We start from the raw sequence: 27,442 nt of genomic DNA, 5'->3' as shown, positions 1-27,442 counted from the left end.
TTAATAATTGTCTGTAACAAATCTCTATTTGTAGTAGAAAATAATGAAAAGCCACTACCGTGACTGTAGATTCATCACTCAAAATGTGCAGCTCCATGAGGTACAAATGCATGCCAAATATATAAAGTGGCTATGTTCAAAATTGAATAATTATCTCCCTTTAAAGCTTATTACTTCTCTTAAATTTGTATTTTTTACCGTAGACCGTAAAGGATGACATTGACCTTGACCTTTTACCACAATGTGTTTGTTAGATACACAATGCCGACTACTGCGCCGCTTTGATTTATTTAACAAAAATATATACGTGGGCAGGTCAGATAACTATGTCCATTTAAAGCTTATTACTTCCCTTGACTTTGTTTTTTTCGACCCTAGACCTTGAAGGATGATGTTCACCTTAGAATTTTACCACTCAAAATGTGCAGCTCCATGAGATACACATGCATGCCAAATATCAAGTTGCTATCTTCAATATTTAAAAAGTTATGGCTAATGTTAAGGTTTAAGCACGACGCCTACGGCGGACGGCGGACGTCGGACGGCGGACGACGAGCTGGCTATGACAATAGCTCGGATTTTCTCCGAAAACAGCCTCGCTAAAAATGATCTGATCCAAGATTTCAAATTCTTTTTGTTTGGAATTTAAAAAAGCTAAATTGAGTCAGGACGGACACACTTTCGCGGTTGACAATAAACTTGATTTGGTGGGACTTGCTTTGGCTGTCTGCACACGGTTTCTTAAGTTTAGTTGAGAAAAACATGTGACCCAACTGTTATGAAAATTTTCCGAAGCGTGAAGGCAATACATATCCGAGGCGACAGGACGGACACGAAAATGGAAACTTCAATTATAAGCAAGATATTTAACATTCACGTTACCTGGCTCTGACGTGAAGACCCATGTTGAACGCATATCGTCTAAATCAAATTAGAGCATGACTAAACACAATTAGAATAAGCGTTACTGTTTTACGCCTTGAAAATTATCACAATGACCTAACATTGGACGTTCATGAATATCACTTGAATGGGATAATATTTATTAAGCAGACTCAAAAATTTTACGAACATATGCAAGCACAGACAAAATGTATTCTTCTTCAGTTTCGTGTTTGATAATTTAAACATACCCTACAGAAATGTGCTTCTGATGTTAAAACTGATAATCAATTTAATACTTAAAGCTCTTTTGCAATTTTGAAAGTATGATACTGTCAAAACAAAAGTAAAAATAGTGGCATTCATTCTTACTATAGCGTACATACATAATAAATTAAATAATGTATGGTGTTTATGTTCTACAAATCAACTTTAATATACACGTTTACTCTAACGTCAATGGAATGACAAATAACCACTAAGAAATAATTTTAATGACCAATCATGCACTATTATTATATTAACGATATATTTCTGTATACTCTCTGATTGGTTTGTTGACAGAGAATATTCCCATTCATGTTGGAAAGCAGCCTGGGCTATTTCAGAGATGGACCGTCACGCGGAATAATTTGAAAGGGGATATAAAAATGCTTTTTAACTTATTTCTTTCGAATAGCGAATATTTATTCACCTTTAATATATATCATTCTTAACACACGTAATATTTGAATAGCATTTAAGAACTGTTTTTACAGGAATTTCAAGATCAATATATCTATTTTTTTACAGGACTTTTTAAATATGGGGAATATATTAAATTTTTACTAGGAATAATAGGGTCTAATTGTGGCCCTTAACATTGACGACAATATGCTCTATTTGATATTCATACAAACATTAATTTTAGATCCCATCTTGAAACACTAATATAGTTGGTAAGAGAGCTTTCAAATCACAGCGATTTAAGTTTATTAAAACCAGGCGTTCGAACGCCACTGGTTTCGATTTCTTATTTCCATTCTATTTTCTGTAAATAAGCAAATCCTAACATTTCACAATGTGGCATATGATTGCTTTTATTACACTGTATATGTTTTTGTTTTTTTTAATTTAATGGTCATATAAATGTTCCCTTATCCGTGCAGTGCAAAATTCTACATACCTTCCAGAGCGTCATCGAAAATGAGATATTAACTTTGTTTTCTGTTTCATCAGAACAAACGTTCTCAAGGAAGAGCTTCATTATAACCACTCTGTCCCACATTGACCTGATAAAAACAGTTGTATTTGTGAATGCGACGTTAAGCTTATATAAACTTAAAATATATTTAATACATAATGACTATAGGCAAATATACACAAATGCTCCACATCGACAAACTCAATATCTTTAAACCTACTTGGTTTGTATTGATAATTGTTTGCAATTTTGTTGAAATCCATCCGGCAGGCTCAATGTTAAGATGGTTTCGACAACAGGGCGGTAAAAGGAAACCTTTTTAAGCCAGTCCCTTTGTGCTGAGCCTTCCTTAAGCCCAGTAGCTGTTGGGGTGAGATCCGTTACGAGGCCATGCAGGGCAGTAAGTATCTAAACATTCAGTTCGAAAACAAACTAAGCTGACAACGCTTTACAAGATATACACATGAAAGATCTTGAAAAAGTCATATCATTTATCTTGAATTGAATGTATTAAATGATTTAAGTATGTAAGAAAGCCTATGAGTAAAATATGGTTTGAAAGAACAACGAGTTTAAGATATTTTACAAATGCTTTAAAATAAAAGAAGACATATATATTTACGAATGCATGCTAGCAATGTATAAATGTCACGTGGTCTATTATTTATATTAAACAAACTACTCAAAATGTCATTTAAGAAATGCGTAAGAGAACATATGTGAAACGGACGTTTCAAACGAAACACATAGATAAGTTTGTTATAATAGAACTAAGTTATGCAATCACACTTTAGGAAAACCAAATAATGCAGTTGTGTTCGCTTTTATATATGAGTTAAACTTACAAATAAATTATCATCCAACGACAAATCTTCCGTTTTGATGGTTTTGCTACATTGTTCCCATACACTGTTAATGGATCTAAACACCGACAAAAAATGAGACGAACGTTCATATGCAATGTGAACACATATGATATGCTCAATTAGGTCTGTGCGTGCTCCGCTGTTTTGGCATATCTGCATGGCTTTCGACATTACCCTTTTACACACAATCTGTAAATATATACAATATATGAAAGTAAAGAAACTCATGTATGGAAATAATTTTAATTTCTATTTCAGTTTTAACTCAAAAATGTAATCCTGTTGAATGTGGAGTCCTTACATCCATTTCACATTCCCTTTCTGGCTTGTAGATAGTGTGTGCAAAATCATGAACGTAGCTTTGTAATATATCTCGCAGAGAGTCATGATTGGCAGCCATCTCGCGAAGCTCAGCAAGAACATTTCCACAATGCCCACTCAGAAGCAAACGGGAACATTTTTGAATTGGTTCTGTTAAAAACATACATGTGTTGATTAAGTGAACTTTCTGAATCGCATGTTCTGAGGAGAAAGTAACATATAACTATGACGCTTGCCTAAACAAATCATTAAACGAAACAGTTAAGATTTCATCATTTCCGTAGCTGAACGTTTTGGAGTTAAACGCGACAATTTCAAACATTGAATTTGTCTGCTTAGATATTGACCAAGCAGCAACCATACCCGGTAGCACACGATCATAATGTTTCATCGCTTAGCAGTTTTAAATTTGCGTCAAAACCGTTAAGTCCTAACAATATAATCATGCTGGTGAATTATTGAAAAAAAAAACGGCTTGAACAACATACGCTCACAGTAATAGGTTTTTATCTACCACGAACTTCATAATTCCCAATCTATAAGACCCAAATATTCAGGTTCAAGTATTTAAACCGTACCACGAACACATGAACCAAAATACCCTAACGCTCTTGTTGACATACTCATGAATATAATTGTATCATTTTAGCAGCTATATAATTTTGATAAAATGCGCAACTCACATGAATGGACGCAAGAACAATAAAACATCTCGAAGTCACTTCCAAAGGTGGGAGGAATAAAACGCAGAAATGCAGATGCAATATTGATATTTGAATATTGTGTATAGTTGCATCCTATACTTTCTTTAAAAAATTATATTTTATCTTAAGTTTTTTTTTAAAACATATAACAATACGCGTCAAACATAAACAATAATATAACTATAACTTCTTGTTCTATTTTGATAAATTTGATATAGTTACATTAAACGTAGTTGCTGGATTTAAGAGAATGTTGTTTTGATATTTAAATGCACAATAATTGTGTTTTACTTTATGTTATGCATTAATGATCTTGCTCCTACCGTTATTATTTGGTTAAATATTGAAATTCATCCATGTAGCTATGTTATGTAATGTGATAGAGAAAAATTGCAATAGGTACGGACAGCGATACAAAAATATGTAAAGCAAAGATATATAGTAAAAACATACAACCAAAAGGACCTGATGGAATAATAAAGCGTTTATGATCATGAAAATTTGGGCATGCGCGATGAATGTATTTGTACGTCAACAACACATACCCCGTTTTTCGAATGAGGCATGTTGTTTACAACAGGTCAATACTCGAATAATCATTGTGAATGAAACATGCTAAATGTAAAACATCGGCGATTTACATGTGTGTATGCTGTGATATTACATAACGTTATAAAAACAGTGTGACCATCGGGTGTTTTAATAGAAATGAAAGACCAACAATTGTTGATATATACGAAAACGCCGAGCATATACAGTCCATAATATACAATAATATATTGGTTAGATGTTGATGTTCAGATGGTTGCCGCGCAAGCTTTTTTCTTTCAGTAAAGAGCCATTATAGATTCACGTTTGCTTAGTCTGCAGTTTTAACATCATGAACTTAAATTTATAGTTTAGCGAATAATTCTACGTTATGGAGTTTTAAACGATTATGTCTTTTTCCTTCATTTGTTTTAAAACAGCCATCTCCGAATATTTGTCACAGATTTTTTTCGATATAGTGCTGGCCGTTGATTTTGTATGTATGTATTTCTTTTTACCTTGCGATTTTGACTATATATGTCACCCAAATGGTTTCAATTGATCGAAAAATGCAAATGGAGTGGCGTTATGTTATGGAGCACATAGCAAAAACAATTGGTTTGAAGTGGCTGAAGAAAACTGCTGTCGTTAGTGGAGTGAGGTAGTTCAAAAAAGGCACAAAGTTGGGGGACAGAAGGACTGAGCATACTTCAGAACTGTACTCAGTTCTTAGTGTGTGTCATCCATGAGTGACATGAGAAAGATATGAGTCAAGGTATTTGTAACAATCACTAACACAATATAAAGACAGCCACTTAGTCATATTGTAATAAGAAGCCATTATTAGCTATTTATAATTCTCGTTATATGTTTGTTAGAAGTGTTCAATTTATATAGAAGAATATTATTTTTATCATATATTTTCACTCGCCTCTAATTGTAGTAATAATAGAACAACACATTGTTTATCCTTCCCTCCCTCTCTAATTTTCAAGGGCGAAATTCAGTTATAAAAAACTGATCAATTTGCTGTAACTGAGGTGTAATGAACCAAATGCATTTCTTGATTAAATATATGTACCTTGCTGCTCGTCGAATTCCAGTTGTCGGATGAGCTGATCTACCAATTTAATGATAACCCAGGAAAATGGAAGATTGGATTCGAAATGGTGACCTTCATATCCCGTGCACTCCACGGTGTATTCTTTTAATATGGAACCATCTGACTGCTGAATGTCTGAGTACTAAAAACAAATGAATGATGACTTTATATTTAATTTCAAGAAAGATGATTTACCTCCCAATATTGACCGATTGACGTTATGTTAACATTTTATAAGACGTGATATAACAAAATATCACCCCCATATGTATTTGTTATGTTTTTCAACGCACAGATCATGAGTACACACGTTTCATTACAAATGAAGCGTTTCATATATTTTTAAACAAAATACAATATAAATAAATTGACTGGTATAAAGTAATTTTAATTTACTCTTGCTGGTATTTTGTACATGTATTTGTTATTATTTTCCAGAATACCTATTAATTAATTAACCTTATTGTAGTTTTATGAATCGTATCTATTTCCATGCGAATATAAAAAGTAGCGTGTGTTCTCGTTATTAAAGCATCCGATATTAATAATAACGGACTTATTCATAAATAACGTATGGGTCAGGATTTCCGCACAATTTACTTTTCAAGATTCCTAGTTAATAGCTTGGAAAAAAAACATCGGAGATTCGAGAATATGCGTAACCAATGTCCCGCAGTGTTAATATATGACACAGATCATATCTGTCTACATTTCAATGCAAATTGAATTCAAATACTTTAGTTGTTTACTATTAAAAACATATAACGCATATACATATACGCAAGTTTGTATCGGACAATAACATCAAATCAAACCTTTAAAGGAATCAACGCTTGTTGATTGAAAAACTTCAGCCAAAAATATTGTTTCCAGCCTATGTCGCATTCAAGTAGATCCATATTGTTGTTTGTATCCAGAAAGGAAAATATTCCGGCCAATACGGGTGTCATTTTTGACATGAGTGACTGATAACAGGAACGTCTACAGCATACAGTTATAAATACAATCACACATATTTTCAACATTGTACAATAGATGTTATTAGAATGTGAAGGGTGGTTTGGTTGTATGTTATCACAATATTTATGAAACCAATCGTGGTGGGTAACATCAAGCTCTTAACAACGTTATTCGTCTATCATTGATAACAACATTAAACGTCTGTGAGAATACCAATGATAACAGATTGAATAAGGAGGATACTGATCATTATTTGGGTTTCGCATTTCTTACATTTTTATTAAATTTTCAAAGCAGTGTATTTTTGTAGTGTTTGCAAATGCCTATATATTATTTTTACCCGCATATATGTCCAGATTAACTTCTGATTGTTACACACAAATTCGTACCTGAACGTCCCGTTCTTTATTATTTTTTCAAGGGCAGCTGCCTCATGTGACATCCACTCTTTAGCCCATGAAGGATCAGTGTTTTTTTCCTTTTCTCTTAGCAATTCTGTTAGCCATAAGATGATGCCAGACAAGAATACTTGCTTGTCTATAATAATTACAAAATGCGTTTAGTATATAATAAACTTATATAGTTTTCATATTGTTATGTTATCACGTATGTCGGTAATCAAATAAGTTTTAGACTGCCAAATTACACACACTAAGTATTGAAAGCTATAACTAGAGCTTTCGTCCATGTATATGATTTCTTCTGTTGGGAAACGTTTACACCGCTAATTGTCGGGGCGAGCGATGTTAACGTACGGTCCCATGTGTGCGAGAGTTTGTAGCGGCCCCGTCCTTGTTTAGCGCCGGTCTTAGTGCACGGATGTAAATAGCCTTCTAGACCCCTCTGTCAAACCAAGATGGCTCACGGTCCAGAATCCTAACTTTCTCCATTGTGATTGTGTGGTCCGAATTATAGTCTACCAACTCTCGCACACCTTGGACCGTACGTTAACATCGCCCACCCAAACAATTAGCGGTGTTAACGTTTCATAACAGTAGAAATCAGTCTGCTGATGAAAACTGAAGTACACGGACGAAAGCTCCAGGTTTGGCTTTCAATACTTAGTGTGTGTAATTTGACAGTCTAAAACTTATTGGATTAGCATGGAAACCACACAGTCAAATTTTCATCCAACATATGTCGGTAATTACAGACTTTGTTAAAATTGTGCTTTCTGAAGAAATATATAATTTTATATAAAAGTATCTTTTATCTATCGAAAGTTTACTTAATCTAAATGTATACATAACAATAAATAATACAATCATACTCAGAACATCTTGAAAATAGAGGAACAAGTTGGAATTTGAATTGATAAGTTTTAAATATAATGCTATGTGTTTGGCAAAAATCAATACACTGTTCCGTTACTTTAGATGGAATACACATTTAGGATTGTCAGCATATAGTTATTATACCAAGCGCATTCTAATACATGAAAGAAAGGGTGCCTAATACTTTCAAAAATCTGTTTGATATCTTTAAACTTTCGACTTTGGACAGATAGCCTGAAGGACGGACATACAATGGAAAATGCATTATGCCCAAACCTCTGTTACTTGATAAAATAAACCTTTCCCAAAATGTGTTTACCCTCTGCCTGATCACTCTTTGTTGTCAATCCACGTAGTGTTCGTAAAACTATGCGTATTCTTGTTGTTGCTCGTTGGTCGCTGTTGTCCTGATCTTTGACCATAGACAAGGCTTGATGAACACATTGCATCAACAGCCCTTTCATTTTCAAGGCATTCGGATTGTTTATTTCGGCTTTGGGACTGTAAAGAAATGAATAATTTATTTAATTTGTGTTTAAAGAAAAGTGTTTTCAACTGTTTTGATTATGTTGGATTATTTGTTTAAATCATTAATTTTTTTTGTTAAAACAATTGTCCAAAAATACCAATTATGCTGAAACTCATATATAGATTTTAAGCTCTTAATAAAAAAATAATAGACCAATACGCAGTGCAAAGCGACTACCGAGATCCGATAGCATTCCCTACTTGTCACTTATCTTTATGCTTCGTAAATAAATGTGTATACATTGTCTATCTTTTCCCTTATTTTATTCGCAGAAAGATGGTTTTAAACACTAGATAAAATCGACTGAGTAAGTTGATAGCGAGGTGCAGTTATACATAATTTATTTAGAAATATATTAACACGTTGAGAAAATATAAGTTAATATGAACAGAAATAACATAAAAAAATGAATTCACCGTTTATAAAGTTTCTCGGCTTTGTTAATTGTCAATTTATAAGATACGTGAAAAGCGCGTCACCGCGGTCAACATGAAATATCCACGTTGGTTGCTACGTACATTTCTAGATTTGCGGCATGAAACAGCTAATACGAAATATGACGAATGCTTAATAAATTTCGTGGATTTAATTTCTTAAATTGGTATTCCTATTAAATTTGAAGAATGTCACACACAGCAAATTGATTCATATCAACCACTTGATAATGTAATTGTTTCAAAAGAAACATCTACTTAGAGCTTTGAAATTTTCATTACTCATGTACTGGGTTGGTTTTAAGTACACAATAATTTTTGACGCGAATGAACGTTATTGAGTTACGCTCCGTGCGCAATGTTCGTAAACTCGCAAAAAAGACTCTAGTACAGATTTAAAAAAATGTGTACATAACCAACATGTTATAACGATTTGGTGTTATAAAAAGAGTGTCAAATGAGGAAAAGTGTTTGATTGACAAAATGATCGCTCGTTTAAAATCGACAGTGGTTTAAAAAAACTCATTTGGTTCATTACTGTACTGTCCAGGCATGTTATTAATAGCACTTTATATCGAGCAATTTTATTTAGCACATTCATGAAGATTGGTTCGTTGATTAGGTGGGTCGGTCGATGAGTATCAATGTCCATAATTGTTCAGTTCTAGTTTGTATACTTTTATATATATATTGCCATTTTATATAACCTACGGTACTGTCGTATTACCATAATTGTAATTGCAAACGCTTGCAAATATTAATTACTAGTATGCGTTAGGGCTGCAGTAAGTTAGCGTGCGTTTCCTGGATAAAGAATATTTGCACAATTTTCCCTTATCGCGTGAATTTTTTATAAAACGTGATTATACGTTACTTGCGCAGACAAAAAATAAATGTTATGAGTTAAAATGCATGCTAAGATTTATTTTGCATATTCATTTTCGAAGAATAGTTTGCTGAAATGTAATAAGTCCCTAAATTCACTCACGTTATTAGTGTTCCATCACAAGCTCGTTCAAATACCTCACTGACACTTCTATTTTGCAGGTCTCTAAGGTGAGGAAAATATGGCCCCTCGGGATAGAGATCGTCTATGTGTACCGAATGCCAAGGTCCACACTTTAAAATACAAATTTAACATTATATGAATATGAACGTACGCACGAACGTATATATGTATGCACTCGTGTTCATGTAGGCGCATTGTTGACGCATATTATCAATCATATCGGTTCGAATACATGTATTATACAATAAAGTGGTGCCTACGTCACCGTAAACGACGTACCTGAAACCAATTGAAGCACCCACCACTTATTCTTGGAAGTTGCACAATAAATAAAATATGGATTGGAGATTGCAGATTTCTTTTTTTGTTCTCCAAAGCATCCATTACAGAATAGCGAGCACACGCTATCAGGTTCGTATTTGCATCACCCGAGTCGCATTGTATTATTATCACACGTGACTTTGTTTCTAACGGGTCAAAATGTTGTCTGAATAAATGAACTAATAAATGTTAATAATAATACTCATAATAATAATAATAATACTCATAATAATAATATCAAACATTATCATAATAACATATAAAATGAAATAAAATAATCATACTTATAATTACTAACATTTATTATTATTATAACTATTATTATCATTATTATTATTTGATATTGGAGGGTCATATGATATATGTGTTATCAGACAGAATGTTCACTGATGCAAAATTAATAATGGAAAGCAGACATGCAACAAAATCGAGAAATTCTTTGAAATATTTTTGCTGTGCTTATTATAACTAGAAACACTCATTACAGTCTCCGTCCTCTAGTGAGCAAATTATTGTGTATGTATACTATGTCAGAAAACAATTGTGTGTTCGTGTTATTCAATATTATACAATTGTGTTCATGTTCATTTGTGGGACGGTCAAAATTGTTGTTCCGACGTAGAGTGGATGACTTTTGAATTGTTGACACGAGGTCGTAAGTATTTTGCAGTTTTTTTTGTGATTTCGGATAACTCGATCAGGTTAAATAAATCAGATAACTCGATAATTGAACATATTTTGTAAATGAAGGCTGTGCAACTGTACTTTCAATACGGAATCCCAGAAACTTACGTAGCCGCTATAAAGCAGATTGAATGGTAATTCATGATAAACATGATTCAACAATTCAAACCATGTCGTTTTGAAAAACTGCAATAAGCTAATTATGTACCTTTCCACATTGCAATAGTTCTTAAGAGATCATGAAGATTAATGAACAACGTTAAAGTATTAAGGTTCATATGATTATTTTATCTATAAAATTAAATGAACACAAAGCCTATACCATAACAATATATATATTTAATATGTATCTAATTGAAGTACCAAGAAGCATATATGGTATTCATATTCAATTTAATATGGTATTTTTTAATGTTTTAACATCAAACGTTCTGAATAAAACAAAAGATCTATTGGGAGATCGTTGGTAACACCGCCTGCAAAGAAGCCTGTACATCTTGGTTGTTAAACATATTATCTAATGATTTCAAATTCGCCTTCGTTGCGATTCTGTATTCCGTCCTTTTTATTGAAGCGTTGACTTAAACGGGTCAAACGGACAAGATCTACATGACACTTTGACCAAAACACATGTATAAATCAGATTAAGGTTGGCTTCTCCTTATCCCTTTTCGATGTCTTTGCTGGCTTTTTCATTTTGGTGCATAATAAGGAATAAATTAGTACCCTTTTACATACGAAATCAAAATCTACTTGTCACATCCGTTGTAAAGATCATTTTCATATATATAATAATGTGGACGATGTGTAGATATTAATATTTATAATAATTACCACCGTTATATTGTATTTTTTAAAAGTTAAATATATTATACATGTATTTGAAGTATGATCGTATCGACAAATGATGTTTTTTGCCTTAATTGATTTTAGAATGTGTGTCACATGTTCCGATTTACTAAAATGAGTGGACGGCCATGGTGACATATTTATGAGAGGGTATACGTATGTTGGTATGGAATAATATTATGTAAGTCGACTATCCTTAATATCCCAGAGGGAATTGAGACACGTGTCCATAAAGGCTTGTTATGATCGGACAACATGACTTACGCAGGTATAAAACAACGCAATTGTAATACTGGTGAACGGTTAAAGTTCACATACACGCACTTATTTATTTGAAAAAGAATTTTGCTATAGCAATAAGCGAATATCAATGATTCTGTGAATAATTCGCATCTATCTTAGTTCTTTTGATACCATTTTACGAATTTTACTCAACAACATCCATTTCACGAGCGAGAACACCCTTTTCGATTTTTGGTTTAAGAGAAATAAGAAAAAGGTTCCATGGGTTTCTCACGAGAGGCTTGATACATGAAATTTGAACAAGGCAATAGTCCGCTAGAGTACCGTAATTAATCAATTTATCGTAATAAATAGCCAATAAAACGACTCTGAATTATGATAGATGAGTAAACACTCGACACTTTATTAACTAATAATGGGATATATTAGGGTTTATAAGATGTAATCATCGCCTCACTGCATTTCGCTTTAAATGCTCTTTGCAAGGGTACAGCTTGTTTTTATTACCAGGACTTATTGTAGAGCTCTTGCTACATATTGGATAACATAGTGCTGGTGCTGCATGATCAAATGGTTGAGTCATTTACTCATAGACCGCCGAAACAACGAATTCCATTATTTACTTAAATTGATTGATATGGTACGCGTTCTGAAATAATTTCATGTTGTATACTTCAATATAAAGATCAATATCAAGCATTATCTAGTTGAGAGCTTGATAGCTTAAGTCTTTTTTAAATTTGTAAAAAAATGTGTTGTTTTGTACAACATTTATTCTTAATATTGTATATGATTACTTCCTATGTGTCTCTTTTAAACGACTATTTAGCAGCTTATGAGCATTTGAGCATTAATTACTCGTTTATTAAGGATTTTGAAATCATTTTTTTTAATTATGGATGTAGAGGAAACTTGTTTACTACATTTATGGTTAGTTTTTATTTACAACAATTAGACTGGTATTAGTTTGTCACATCTCAAGGTCACAGTTGTCCAATATGTAAACCAGGATTTCAACGCACCGAAAAAACTACGTGTACAAGCTACACGTACTTACTTATTAATTGACTGACAATAGGTTTTTTTTATAAATTGTATTTCCAAAATTTCAGAAAATACTTACAGAAATCATGTTTCAATATTTATATTAAGTTAAATACTTACTGTATAATATATTATTTTTCTTAGTCAATGTAAAACTTTAAAATAAATTAAGAATTAAATTAGTTTACAACCATCTGAACATGTGTTATATGAGTTTCAAGGTTTGAAGTCAAGTGAGAAAAATTGAACATCGGTCTAGTTCGTGTTCCCTATTATACGTTCACCGCAATCTAGTAAAACATGACGTTTGGATCCTCGGCTCTAATTTCATAATGCACAATAAGATAGCGTTTGCATGTATTGAAAGCTGTTTTAAAACATACAAAATTCAACACCGAATAAATCATAAACCTATAGATGACAAACATAACATATATAATGCATTACTTTTTGTATTGTATTATGTTTTACTACCTTATTCGATTGCTAAACTGTTGTTCTGTATCAAACGACACCAACGACAGAATGTCGACATCACCGAGGGATGGAATAGCATTTCTTATCTCTATATCGTAGTTGCATGGTAGAAGTTTCGAATGACATGTTATCTGAAAATAAATAGTTGCACATATTTATAAAAGGGCTCAATTTTAAATTAGTCCATACTTTTATCTCTATATTCAATATTCAAAATTAAGTAGAAATTTCGCAAAAATATAATTGTGTACGTTATATGCATATACCCACCTGTGTAAGCAATTGTTGACACCCTTTATCGACGATCATGTGCTTGAGATATTCGATAACGCTGCCGTGAGCTTGCAATTCAAAGTAGTGTTTCATTATCAAATTGCTTTCATTTCGGCTCAGCTCGTTTGTACGGACCAAAGCTTCTGGCGTCGCCGACCATAATAATATCCGTTTCCCTTCCTCAAGAATCTATGAATTATATAAGTATACGTTCTACATCGTGTGAAGCAAGCATGTTCACACGTTGCTGTATTAAATTTTAATATATAACTGTATATAAGATGTTTCTTATGTAAAACTTGTTTATTTACGTCATCATGTTGTGTCAGCGAAAGGTCTTTTTAGAAGAGTTTACATTTGCATTTGATAAATAGACCTTTGGATATAAAACGTCCATCACTTTTTTGTCGGTGAGGATAAGGTGTTGTATATGAATACCAATAAACATCACACATTGTTCAAAAACTGTCAAAGATATCAACTTTACGTATAAACTATTCTGTCTGTAGCTGTTCGTATTATATAACATCAAATGGGCCAATTCTAGTGTTATTGAACAAATTGACTGTTCCTGTGTCATGTTTTATCATCATATCATCATTTAACCACTGATTTCGTAGAAATGTAAGCAACTTTAATGTACCATATTAAATATCTATATACACTTGTTAATGCGGATCTTTTGTTCAGAAACCTAAATTAATTACACACTTAACAAACAATTGATGTCGAGGGATAACAATGAATAACCTAATAAAGTGAATTACCTAACTGTATGTGTGTGATATAGCGTCTAAACATGATGCATTTAACGGAAATGTATATATTATTTACATTGCTCTAGAAAAAACACAGATATAACACGAAATACAGACTTAAAACAAAACACGCAAACACACGAAAGCGAATATTCGCACAAGCAATTTTACGCAAAAATATAGGCAAACGAAAGAACAGTGCGACCACTATAATTCCTTATTAGGCGGAAAGATTACAATACTTAATTTACATTCATCTTCCATTTGCAGAAGTCGTCTTCAGATTCATTTTTTGTTTCAATTATGTTCAGTATGATTGACGAGCAAGTGTCATCGTTGAAACCGATTAAAACATCGCCAATCTTCGTCCCTTGTCCATTTGATCGTCTGAAAAGTAAAGAAATAACGTAAACATAATTTATTGAAACTACTTATGTAATAACGTTTAGAGTCTGTACATATTAATATAAAATTCAGTAGAGAAATTTCAACTATGGAAACATCGGTGTCATATTTACGAAAGAAAACAGTTTATTACCTAGTAATATTCGTTATTTTGTTGGCAAATCTGTTCGCCCACTGTCGGAGGTCTTTAGCTAGATCAATTTGGTCGTTGTTTAAAATGGTATTCACGGTGAGAAAATGTTTTTCCAGTCGGTTAATTAACGGAATCGGAAACTTCTTGTAAACTACTTCTTTGTCAGCAACGACAATCAAGCTTGGATATAAAAACATCCATCATCATTGTTACAATTTCAACGTAAGTGTAGAATACTTAAATTAACATTTTAAAAGGCAACATTTATATCAATGCAAGGACAGGAATAATAAAATAATAAAATAATGCGAAGTACTTTACGCACCGAAACTTCTTGTGAACTAGACACTTTACTCTGTGGGTTCCCAAACCAAGATCTACGTATCTTTGACCTCCGAAGCGTACATAATATTGATTAAGAGCATCATACAAACTTTCATAAAGATTTTCCAAATTTAGCAACACAACTGTGTTTCCTGTTTCCATACACACTTTTATCTTGTTGATATTTCGACAAACCTGCAAAATATAATATGTTCAAACATTTGTCCGTAGAACACGGATTACCAAACATGCCTATTTTGTCTCAAGACTCCAACTCTGTCAGAAAAAGTAACAATCAAATGCCCATATACGGTGGTTAATTATTTTCCATTATATCATTTATGTTACAGTAATACATTTAAAATAACCTGTGCATTTGCTTGTTTATATGTTTGTAAAAATTCGGTCTTCTAGAGCGAAATCCTTTTTTAGTAAAAAGGAAAGCATATTTCAAATATATTGTTTTTTTGATAAAGGACCATACCGGTTGTATAAAAAGTCCGAACAAAAATATGCAAGAGCGCAAGTCATTACGCCGGTCAATAGCAATACCTTTCAGTTGCAAGCCATGAAAATTATGTTGGCTTATAAAAATCATAACGTCCGTTATTTCAAAACACATCCGAACAAATATGGTGATACACACTTCATTCTGGCTGGTTTATTAAGTTTATCCATCTAAGTTCAATACTAATTTAATAACTCGCTACATAAAATACTACCCTACAAGTGGACGGAAGAATAAGGGACATGAATAGGAAAACCCATTTTAAACAATGCCCATTCTAATGGTAAACATGCATACCAACATACATACATGTGACACTAATTTAAAGTTTGTGTAAGTGGTATACCAACATTTGGGAACTGTTATAAACAAGGCCAGATACTCCGTCTCGGGAACAAACCATAATATGCCAACGATGCCCTGTCCCGTAACTGCTTCTTTTTAATCGCAACTTCTATAATTCTTAAATCTACTATTTCTCTTCGTTCACTTTCTTACTCATCCGATTAACGTTTTCTCTTGCTACACAAATTTGTTATACGTTTGGTATAATATCGTTCATTATTTTCGGTATCTGAATAACAACCGATGTACGAGTGTGTTCGTAATTTTTCAATTTATATAAATTGTTGTTACAAGTTTAGTTGTTTATACCTAATCAGCAGCATTTCTAACTGACAGAACCGAGACATAGCATAAATCTCGAACTTTTTTTCTCGATTCTGTCAAATTGTATTTTGCAGTCTTTATGCATTGCTTATATATACGTACAAATAACTAAATAAATAGTGTTTAAACAAATTAACGAAGACATACCTGTTTACACAAATATCAAATAAAGTCAGACAAACCAAAGTCTTTTATTTTCAATAAAAATAAACTTATTATCATGCAAAACATAAAACGTTTACAACGATTACAGCTTGCATTATTAGACCACTTCATACTTGTGTATATTTTTGATCACTTGGAAAGCTACTTCCAAAAAGTGTTATAGGTCTTGCTTCACTTCTTCTTGCCAGCATCTGTTGTACTATTCCCAGAGCTCCGTCGTTTTCAGTTAGCAACAGTAAATATCGACTCTCTCTGAAATGTTGATACTAATAATTTAAATATGCATATATGTAATTTGTATACTTTTTGATAAGACATACAATAGAGTTAAGTACAGGGACTTCCAAACTCCAAGTCATTTTAAACAATTTGGTGTGGTAATTGAAGGGGAAATAGCTATGGTGAGTATTTAAAACTAATTGTGCCTCAATGATTTTCTAACTTTCTTTTACAAACCACAAACAATAAATTAGTTTAATTTTTGAAATCGAGTATTTTCCTGTTTAGATCATAACATGGCAATTAAACATTATAAAACGGTTTCGTAAATGTAAATATTCCAACATGTTTATAGCATGGTGTTTATAAACGTTTACAATCTAATCGATGAAAAGGGACATGCTTAATTATACTTGGCTATACGTTTTTATCTTTCATTAATAACTGTTTGAAATAAGTATGTTCGGTTAACTGCGCGTTGTATATTAATATGTTAAACGTTAACATTAAAATAGCAATCACACTATAATTAATTTAAAATGTACTACTCCAACGGCGCAGGGAAACAAAACTGAATATGACTGAATATGAGTGAAAGCTGGTGCTGAAACTGTTATTTGTATCTGTTTATTAGACACCCAAAAAATGTGTCACGTCTCGGATGATCTGATCGGCTACGGAGATTCGTGATTTTTCGTTATGTAGTACGTTGTTTTGAGAACAAGATGTTAAATAATATTTTTCTTTAAGAAATCATAAACCATTGCATAAACTACGCAACAGTATACAATAGTTCTCAAATGATAAAATATTTTATTTCTAAAATCAGTTTTCAAGACATTATTGAGCATATTTGATGTAATAAAGTTACTTTTTTCTGTAATTGTCTTCATCATTTATTTGGTATCAGTTTATGTTAAGTTATATCTTTCACTTATATAAATATTCCATTATAGATTTTACATATTTTGTCTGCATAAAATCACTGAAAACGTATACCAAAATACGTTAAACAAGTATATGATTATTGCTACCACACTCGAACACCAAACGTGTGCATGACGTGTTGATTCATCGTTTGAATTTCTAACAACATAAACGATCTATTCATCTTCTGTTTTTGACTATATTATATGTTTGTAATAAGTATAATGCAAATCTATGTAATTAGACAATTTAAACAGAGGAACTGCTATATTTAAGCACTATATGCACATTCCTTTAAAAAAAATCAGGAGTTGACACTCAATTCATAAAAATGGACCAAATGTAGTAACAACTGGCGGGATTGATGGAGAAGGGAGTCTTTTTTGTCTATGTCGGTTATGACGAGTCAAATTAAGATATAATAGATAGGACAAAATAGACCCACACACAGGGATAAGTATTATAATAGTTTGGTGCATCAGTTGTTTTCATTATTTTAATCGGGTTTGAGTTAATGAATGTAGCCAATAAAAAACATGACTGGCACAGACGGATGAAGAAAACTGCAAACATGATGTTCAGATGGGAACCATGGAAAGTTAAGAGCGTGAGTTCAATAGCCCGTGATAGATGATCCGAGTCGCCATTATCTGAGTAAAGAGTATATTTGGTTCAATCCTACACACAATATCACGAGAGGACGTCTTCTTTTCCGTCCCGAAAAGTGGTCGACTAGTCAGTTATAGCCATTACCACTACGGTATGGTTTGCGCATAAATCAATGATAAGTATTTCTAACGTCACAATATGTTATTGTAGTTTTAAATAGTGTTCATTTTGTATAAATATGTAATAGTTCTAAATATAATAAGTGATCAACTAATATGCTAATAGATGAATGATTGGTAGAATGACACTAATGGAGAATAGCTTTTGCTTTAAGTAAGTGTACAAAATCAATGGTTTTTACTGAGTATTTCATAATAGTATATATATGTATATGATGTATATATAGGAACAATTTAATTGAAAGAAAAGGTGTTAGTCAAATGACTATATCAATGTTTTGTCGAAAGTAAAGTTTTCCCACCATTACTTTCTGGTCTGAAAATAGATTGCGTTTTAGCCGTTTCTAAACGCTCGAAATAACGGGCATGCAAACGCAACATAACGCAAACATTGACGTCAAGAAAACACACCTGTCAAGCGGTTCGACGTAGTTCTGACGGACGGGACAACAAAAGAGGTTTATTTTCAAACTACAGGAGATCTTATTTTGTCTTTTAATAAAATAAATGGCTTATTATACAAAAGTGTGATAATATACGTTTAAATGTCCATGTAGTTGAATATTTCGGATTTAAAATACAACAATCCGGGAAAATAAAAATTTACATGAATCAGAAGTATTCCCTGCATTCTGGATGCAACATTGTGTAAACTTTATTGCCAAATTTAACCATTGTGATAATATTTATGGATAATACACATAAATGTATGATTATAATATAGATCGATGTGAGGTTGCCATGCGGTAATCATGCTATACATACTTGTTTCCAAAATAAAAGTAAAGTTTGCCCATATTTGTTTTTTTTTTTTGTATGTTTTGTTCATTTTAATATCATGTTCAAGAAGTTATTACCCTTTGTTAAATAATACTAAAAAACCTAACAAAAACGACCGGGCCATATAACTACTATCCTGAGAGATAGGCCACTCGACCTGCCTTTTTGATTGAAGTATTGCTATTTGTATCAATAGAAGGTGTTAAGAAGGTTTGTGAAAAAAATACACGTATATCTTTTAATAATCGCGTATAGATAGAAGTTTAGAATTCGTGTCACTTGTTTTTATTTAATGGTCTGTAATTTATTGTTTAAAATAATGTATTTACAGTATCACAGTGAAATAATTCAGCGCCAGTAAAATATATATTGCATAAAAGCATGTGCATTTTTTGATCCGTCAGACATGTGAACTAACTATATTATATGGGTTCTTTGAAAAAAAATATATTAAATGCACGTGTTAATAATGGTCTTTCTTTGATTAACACATGTACTTTGTGAAACGAGATTACCGATTTAGCAATTTACTTGATGTACAAATTCTTCAGCGTTTTGGAAAGAATAGACATGTAAATAACTATTTAATAGTTCACATATCAGGAAGGAATTACTCGCCTAATCTTTGCAATTTAACACACATTTTCTATAATTTATAAGACAAGGAAATATTGACATAGCAAATCATGTTGCGGAGACGGAAATATTCTTATAAGGTGTTATTACACTTAGTTAATTCCAGGTTTTAGTACTTTAAGGGAATTAATGATTTGCATATTCATTGTCATTTATTCTAAACATTATGTTTAAACTACCAAACTAACGCTCTTTACTAAGAACATTGTTTAATATTGTGGTTTATTAACAGAATAGAACAAAAAATAATGTGTAATTATATAACATCAACAAAACTAGTTCATCGTTATATATACAAAACTGACAATATATAAGAAGTAAGCACATTTATAGTAATGCGAAAGTGACCAATATCGTATATAATAATATAATAAAGTGTTAAAAATGCACTACGGCCATTATATTACTCAACATTTACATGCAATTTCTAAGTTCTTATTTTAAAAGCTTTTATAAAATATATAGCTAGTTTAGTTAGAACTTGTGTGTTCGTGTTTATTAACAAAAGTGTACATAAATGCATACTAGGTCAGTTATAAGTTGTAAATATACTTGGTTTTCTATTATCCGTATTAAGGGGACAAACAGTTACACAATGATAATCTTCGATATCATTTGAGTTACATTTACGTTCATTTTTATGAATATTTATATGTCTCACAGACTCAATTTTTACCATATGGTACGGATGTCTTAGTTTTATTTCCTATTTCTTAAATGAATGTTTAGGACTATGTTAAGGTAATTATATACTTCAAATCAATGTTTCCATCCTTTGTATAAAGATAATGAAATAATTAAATTTAAATCAGTTCGCAACACACTTATGTACATGTCAATAAGTCTAGTTTTAAATCTAGGAATAAATACTTTTGAATCTAATGACGTGATACATCCAAACATAGAAAACGTATTTTGAAGCAGTCCTGTACTTTGGCTATCCAAGGGATACATTGGGTTTTATTTTCAGCACTGTGTCTTATATACTATAGTGTTCTCTATAATTTACAAGTAGTTTGTTTATTTGTAAACACTTATAACAAATATTGTATAATTCGTACATAAGGATATATATATATATATATATATATATATATATATATATATATATATATATATATATTATATATATATATATATATATATATATATATATATATATATATATATATATATATATATATATATATACATATTACGAGTATCGCCCTAGGTCATTTTGACACCAAGATTTTGTTTAAAATATCTTCTATAAACTATTTCAGTAACTTCAGCATTTGTAAAACCCAAAACCTTAAACGCATAACACAATATTGAAATATCATAAGAATAAAACAAATTCAGATATATGTTTTATCCTGCCTCTGTTGCAAACATTGACCAAATAAAGCAGGGTCGAATAAATTTTCCTATCTCCGGTCAACAGGAAGTAGTGTATTCCTACGCACGCTGTGACTATTTACATGTTCTAATAGTTGACCTTTGAAATTTATTTGGAGGCATTATGAATGTTATCTTTTTATTATATATCATCCTTTTTTCTTCTTTAAAATATATTACCGAACCAGCTTTCCGTATTTATCATTTTCATTTACTTATTTACGCAATTTATGACGTATCTAGTGTGACGTCATTTCTCAGACGATCTCAGGATTTTAGGGACAACAATTTTGACATGGTGGTTTTAACAGTAGTTTTTTTTTAAATATTTGTAAAGCATCGAACGATTCATAAACGTATTTCGCATTGTGTTTTTGTCATTCATAATTGTTAACTTCGATAGGAATAAAATAATTAGCTTCGGCAGGATATCGATTTCGTAAATCGGGTTTTGGGTCAGAGTGGATAGCATTCGATACAAACGCTATCAAAAATGGTGTGGTTTAAAATACATTTCGATAATAGGGATGGAAAAAAGAAAATGGATTTCGACAAAGGGATCGAAGAACAGAAAATGGATGTGTATATCATTGTAAATTTATTGTTTTATTGTAATTAAGGTAAATACAATTTAGTTTTTGTTTTGCTGCTGCATTTTGTTTTCATTTTTTTACCAAGAAAAATATCACATTCTCGATTCGTTGTTTATTTCTTCTCATATTTTGAATAGGTAAGTATTGAAAGGAACAGTTTAAAGTGGAACTATTTTTTACGTGACACAATCAGTAGTTATTCGGTCGTCTGTAATGTTGTGTACATTTAGGAGGCTCGACAAGAATAATTATATTTTTATGTCAATTTATCATTTGTCTTTGATAAAATGTGTCAACGGCACGAAGCAGAATAAATAAAATACATGGTTGGTGTTGAGATGGAGAAAGTTTATCCGGTTCGGCCCGAAAATGAAAAATAGGGCTCGCTAAAGCTCGCCCTATTTTCTTTTTTCTAAGCCTCACCGGATAAACTTTCTCCATCTCGGCACCAACCATGTATTCTCTATATCAGGAACCTATATGTCTTTGGTGATTGAAAAATGCAACAACACCATAGCCTTAAGGCCTTTTTCTGATAAAAGTTGAGTAGTTTGTATACAAAAACTCCACTTTATAATACAATGCCGCGATAATTAAATGATTTAAAAATTTCCTTTTGCTCATGATTATAAAGTATTAGCTCGTTCTGTGAATTATTTCCACTGTTTTAATATATGACATTTGTTTGATGCTACATACACTTTCAGCTTCCATCAATCACAAAATTGCTATATGTTATCTAAATAATTTTTGCAATCCTTTCGGTGTTTCGGAAAAAAAACAGCATCACATTCAAACAATAATATATAAAGCTGGTATAATGTTAAAATGTTTTCATTGTTATTACTCAATTTCGTTAGCGTAAAAAGAACATTGTATAGACTAGATTGCCTCTCTTATTTCGCAATCAAAGTAATCCGACAACGACCCCATGTTTAACATATATATTAATATCTTCATACGTCGACTGAATAATTTTCATCAATCTACGGTTAATGCCGTTTTTTAAGCTTGTGCAATAGTCCGTTTTTATATATTTTGAATCAAAGCATTTCGTCAGGTCAAAATAAGAAAGGATAGTGTTTATACTTGACAGCAAGTGAAAACTAGACAGCAATTGGAATAAGTATTTTATTTTTTTATAAAAATTGCATGCAACATTTGATGAATAGAAACAATAACTCATTTTCACACCCACACATGCACACAAACACGCACGCATGAAAGGACGGACGGAAAAACGCCTACCATTTCCATATCCATACGTCTTTCGGCGGGGTATAATACAATATTTACAAAGACTTTCAATAAAATCACGGAAGTGAAAACTAAACGCATGCGTTACATATTTAATACATTTATTTACTATGCTTAATAGTCCTCAAGTTTCGAGACTCTTTTCGAGGAAGTCATTCAGTAGTTGTTTGGTAAACGGGTAGCAATTGTTCAGTTAAAGCATACTTCTAGATATTTTTAAAGATTATGCGTAAATTATTAGGGCGAACAGAGACATATATTCAATTTTATATAAAAACTTGCTCGACGCGAATTGTTCCTGCCTTAAATTGAGTTGATAAGCCGTGGCAATTTCAAGCCTTTAATCGAAATATAACATTGTAATAAAATAATTTGCTTTGTCAATTCATTAGATTCAGCTGAGTAAGTAAACTCACTTTATTTCGTAATGGTCTTATCGGGCCCCTATAAGTCGGGGGTCCATAGAAAGTTGCATACGCCTTATGCGTAATCCGGTACTGGTTGTTTGCCCCCTGAAACCTTGATATAGTCACCAAAATAATCAAATTTGAGTGGATAGTTACATAGTAATGATCATTAATAGGTTTTTACGGCCATCTTTGCGGCCATCTTGAGTTCCGATTTCGGTAATTTTTTTATAAGCTATGTGCCATTTTTTGTGGGGTCAACCTGTATATGTACCCAACTAATTATTTAAAGAACAAACTTGTATTTCTCCTCGATATTTTTTTAGTATAAAATAGTGGATAATCTCAATTGTTCATTTTTTTTTATCTCCTTCACTATATTTGTTTACTATTATTGTTAACTTGATTTTGTTAAAAATATAAGTGTTTATTGAGTTTTAAATTGCATTTAATGGGTTAGGCAGTGACATGATTAAGTTATTCAATAATAACACAAAGAGTGTTTTTAGAATCTTTCCAATTTCTGAAAAATTTCTCTTTTCCAATTATTTAGAATATCTTCCATTTTAACTTTTTTGTCATCGTTATTTATGTTTTCCATGTTTGACAGGTCACAATCGAAAGAAAATTCCAAGCATTTGTTGCATCCACTCAATATTCTTTGGTATCGGAACTATATGTGTGCATACCATATAACATTTGTTTTATCAAAATTTACATTAAGACCTGAAATATTTGCAAAATCCTGTATAACATGAGGGTTTCATTTGTTATAAAAAAGTAGTATATCATCCGCAAACTGGGATAACTTTATAAATGTTATACCTTTTTTTTCTTGTTATCTCTCATTTCAAGTGACACAACTTTAGCACAGAACATACAAATATAACATTAGAGGCTCTGTCTGCCGCCCCTGTCAACAGGGAAAAAAGATAAGTGACAACACTGAAAACAGCAGATTGAAAATCACTATATAAGACCTGAAACCAACCTTTTATGTCTCAACCGAAATTTAAGAAAGTGTTTTGTACAAATGACCACGCCAATGAATCGAATGGCTTTTCAAAGTCTATTATAAGAAGTAAACCAGGGATCTAATTTTCTTCAGTGTTACACATAATGTCATACATTAAACTTGTACTTTCCCTTCAATGAAACCGGTCAGGTCGTTATGAATTGATTGGCCGATAAATAATTATAATATATTGGCTATTACTCCCGATGCCATTTTATAAACAGTATTCAAAAGAGTTATTGGGCGCCAATTTTGTATAAAAACATAGATTCATCCCCTTCGGAATACAGGTTACGATACCTTGTATTTGTGTAAAAGATACATTACCACATTTAAAAGATTCATTTACGGATCTCACAACAAAAACACCCATCTTTTTCCAGACATTTTTGACAAAAAAAAAAAACACTCTGCTTTAAGGTAAGAAATACATGTCTTGTAATATGTAACGTATTATTCAAAACGGTTAAATTTTCCTCGACAGTTATGCAACGTTCGATTGAATTCCACGCACTCTGGTTTAATTTTGGACATTCTATTCCATGTACATATAGTTATATCAAAATCTTCATAACTCCAGTCACGTGTATGACTCAAAAGGAGTGTTATTGCATTAAGGATTCTTTTTTTGTCGACTATTTCATGATTTTTCATTTTTAGTTTGAATATTGGTTTTGTTAACCAGGTTTTCCGAAGGAAAAACTGGTTATTAGATTGGCGAATGCAGGCGGGCTGGCGGGCGGGCGGGTGGACGGGCGGTCGGTCGGAACAAGCTTGTCCGGGCCATAACTATGTCGTTCATTGTCAGATTTTAAAATCATTTGGCGCATTTGTTCACCATCATTGGACGGTGTGTCGCGCGAAAGAATTACGTAGATATCTCAAAGGTCAAGGTCGCGACGATTAAAAATAGATTGATTTTCAAACAAGGGGGGTTACTGTGATGAACAATCAGTAGCAATGCATATTTTGAGTTGTAGTTGTCTCCCTTTATCAGACTTTGTTTAGTGAAAACCTGGTTTTGTGACAATTGTGTCCCTTGTTGTTTTTTTTCGAGGCTGCATAAATATTTAGATGGCTTTTCACCTTGTGAAGTTCATGGACACTTTGGTCTTATCATACAGCCTTTTTATTTTTAGCTTTGTCCATTATTTATTTCAGATTTTAAATTATCTAGTTCTTCAATGTTCTTTAACTATTTTTAATATTTGTTTGTATCTGTGTTTTCCATTTTATATATGACCAATATAAAATAGATTTGCATCTTAATTTCATCAGCAGAGTTCCTAAAAAAGTGTATCACGTATAGTAAATTCACTGTCAGATTTTTTTTTTCAAAATTGTAAATTGGTTTCGCAAATTGAAGTTTAACATCATAAAGTTTGTTTATTTCCTTGACATACACAATGTCTAAAACTAGAGAAGTATTATGTTTCTAAGGCCTGGCTTGTCAGCAAAAATATGTAACAAGTACATTTAAAATGATGATTAGGTGATCCGACTGGATACTTGGTTCAATTTCAGTGAATTTCATATGTTTTAAAAATCGGATATGATTAAAAATGAATCAAGTCTAGCCTGTTGTATTGGATTGTTTCTACGCCGCGTAATCTTTTCTTTGACCGGTTATATTGTCTGAAGGGATATACAAGGTTTTAGCCATTTATTAATTCTAATATTGTATTTCGAGCCTTATTTATATTATTGTAATTAAAGTAATCTTATTCGGGTTTTATCAAAAGGTTAACATCACTGAAAATGATAAATGTTTCATTTTTAAGTCTTTCAATAATTTCAGATATATCAATACAAACGTATGGTAAGTCACCATTTGACCCACATAAACGTAAAGCGGAAGTCGTGAACAGAAATTGCAAGTGCATTACAAATACCATGCCAGTTAGCAACAGAGTTATGGATTTTATATTTTGTGATGCTTGATATGAAAAAAAACCGTCCCTCTAAAATTTGCTGAACCATTGCAATGACATTCCCATTCTGAATAAATATTATTATACATATCGGGTATAAACTATGTGTCCAAACGTTTTCCATTTTTTTCAATTACTTAAGGCTATGTACCGACACATTTATGGGCATTTAAAGGTTATAATTACAAATTCAAATAATTAAGCATTTATTCATAAAAAAACATCTTCGTCGTTTGAAAATAATCATTAGTTTGAGTTGCGCTCGTCGAACCACACCGTTTACCTCGAATCGATTGATGGGTGTGGCAAATTGCGCCATTTAAAATAAACAACGTTTGGCGCGCGTTGGTTCTTGTTAACGAAACATTTAAATATTACAAGTTTTATGTTAGTCATATTATAAAACAATTATTGACTAGAGAATCATAGAATTTTATCTTGTATTTAATTGCAGAAAAACAACATTATTATTCTTTCGATATTTGTACAATCTGGCATGGCTTCAAACCGGTTTAATCCCATCATGGTTTGCATTGACCCTTCCAGGTAAGTGACCCAAGATTTTATCATTATTATGGTAAATGTAATATTGTAAGTATTGTTTTGTATTGTATTGACAGTTGGACATTTGCCTTAAGTAAAAGATTTGCATATTTGCCTGCTGATAATATTTCTGAAGCTCCATTATTCAAATACATTCAAAAGCAGATTAACAGTCTAGAAACTTGATAGATTTTCATATGCTATTCAATGCAGTCATTTCTACTTTGAAAGGTGTGACGAGTGCTTTTTCTTAAGAGGTTATATAAATATATGCACACTTTGGTCGAATTAATAATATTCATTATGATGACAAACTTGTTG

The 27,442-nt window shown here is 31.9% G+C and overlaps 2 protein-coding genes across 2 annotated transcripts in view; both read right to left on the bottom strand.

The window, feature by feature from the left end:
* Window positions 1–8,315, bottom strand: part of LOC127840932 (E3 ubiquitin-protein ligase rnf213-alpha-like) — a 38,340-nt gene extending 30,025 nt beyond the window's left edge. The window contains exons 1-8 of the mRNA XM_052369397.1: window positions 8,140–8,315; window positions 6,936–7,083; window positions 6,402–6,567; window positions 5,566–5,728; window positions 3,233–3,402; window positions 2,911–3,120; window positions 2,286–2,473; window positions 2,048–2,153 (exon numbers count right to left, since the gene is read on the bottom strand). Coding sequence (XP_052225357.1) covers window positions 2,048–2,153; window positions 2,286–2,473; window positions 2,911–3,120; window positions 3,233–3,402; window positions 5,566–5,728; window positions 6,402–6,567; window positions 6,936–7,083; window positions 8,140–8,284 — 1,296 coding nt within the window. The 5' untranslated portion in view covers window positions 8,285–8,315. The remainder of the gene's footprint in view (window positions 1–2,047; window positions 2,154–2,285; window positions 2,474–2,910; window positions 3,121–3,232; window positions 3,403–5,565; window positions 5,729–6,401; window positions 6,568–6,935; window positions 7,084–8,139) is intronic.
* Window positions 8,316–9,767: 1,452 nt separating this feature from the next.
* Window positions 9,768–27,442, bottom strand: part of LOC127840489 (E3 ubiquitin-protein ligase rnf213-alpha-like) — a 58,247-nt gene continuing 40,572 nt past the window's right edge. Inside the window, exons 43-50 of the mRNA XM_052368906.1 lie at window positions 16,759–16,897; window positions 15,305–15,498; window positions 14,980–15,159; window positions 14,693–14,828; window positions 13,681–13,872; window positions 13,408–13,541; window positions 10,072–10,279; window positions 9,768–9,902 (exon numbers count right to left, since the gene is read on the bottom strand). Of these exons, the coding sequence (XP_052224866.1) occupies window positions 9,768–9,902; window positions 10,072–10,279; window positions 13,408–13,541; window positions 13,681–13,872; window positions 14,693–14,828; window positions 14,980–15,159; window positions 15,305–15,498; window positions 16,759–16,897 (1,318 nt within the window). The remainder of the gene's footprint in view (window positions 9,903–10,071; window positions 10,280–13,407; window positions 13,542–13,680; window positions 13,873–14,692; window positions 14,829–14,979; window positions 15,160–15,304; window positions 15,499–16,758; window positions 16,898–27,442) is intronic.

This window comes from Dreissena polymorpha, chromosome 8, assembly GCF_020536995.1.
Source record: "Dreissena polymorpha isolate Duluth1 chromosome 8, UMN_Dpol_1.0, whole genome shotgun sequence".
Classification (NCBI taxonomy): Eukaryota; Metazoa; Mollusca; class Bivalvia; order Myida; family Dreissenidae; genus Dreissena; species Dreissena polymorpha.
This window is presented reverse-complemented; position numbering and strand designations above follow the sequence as displayed.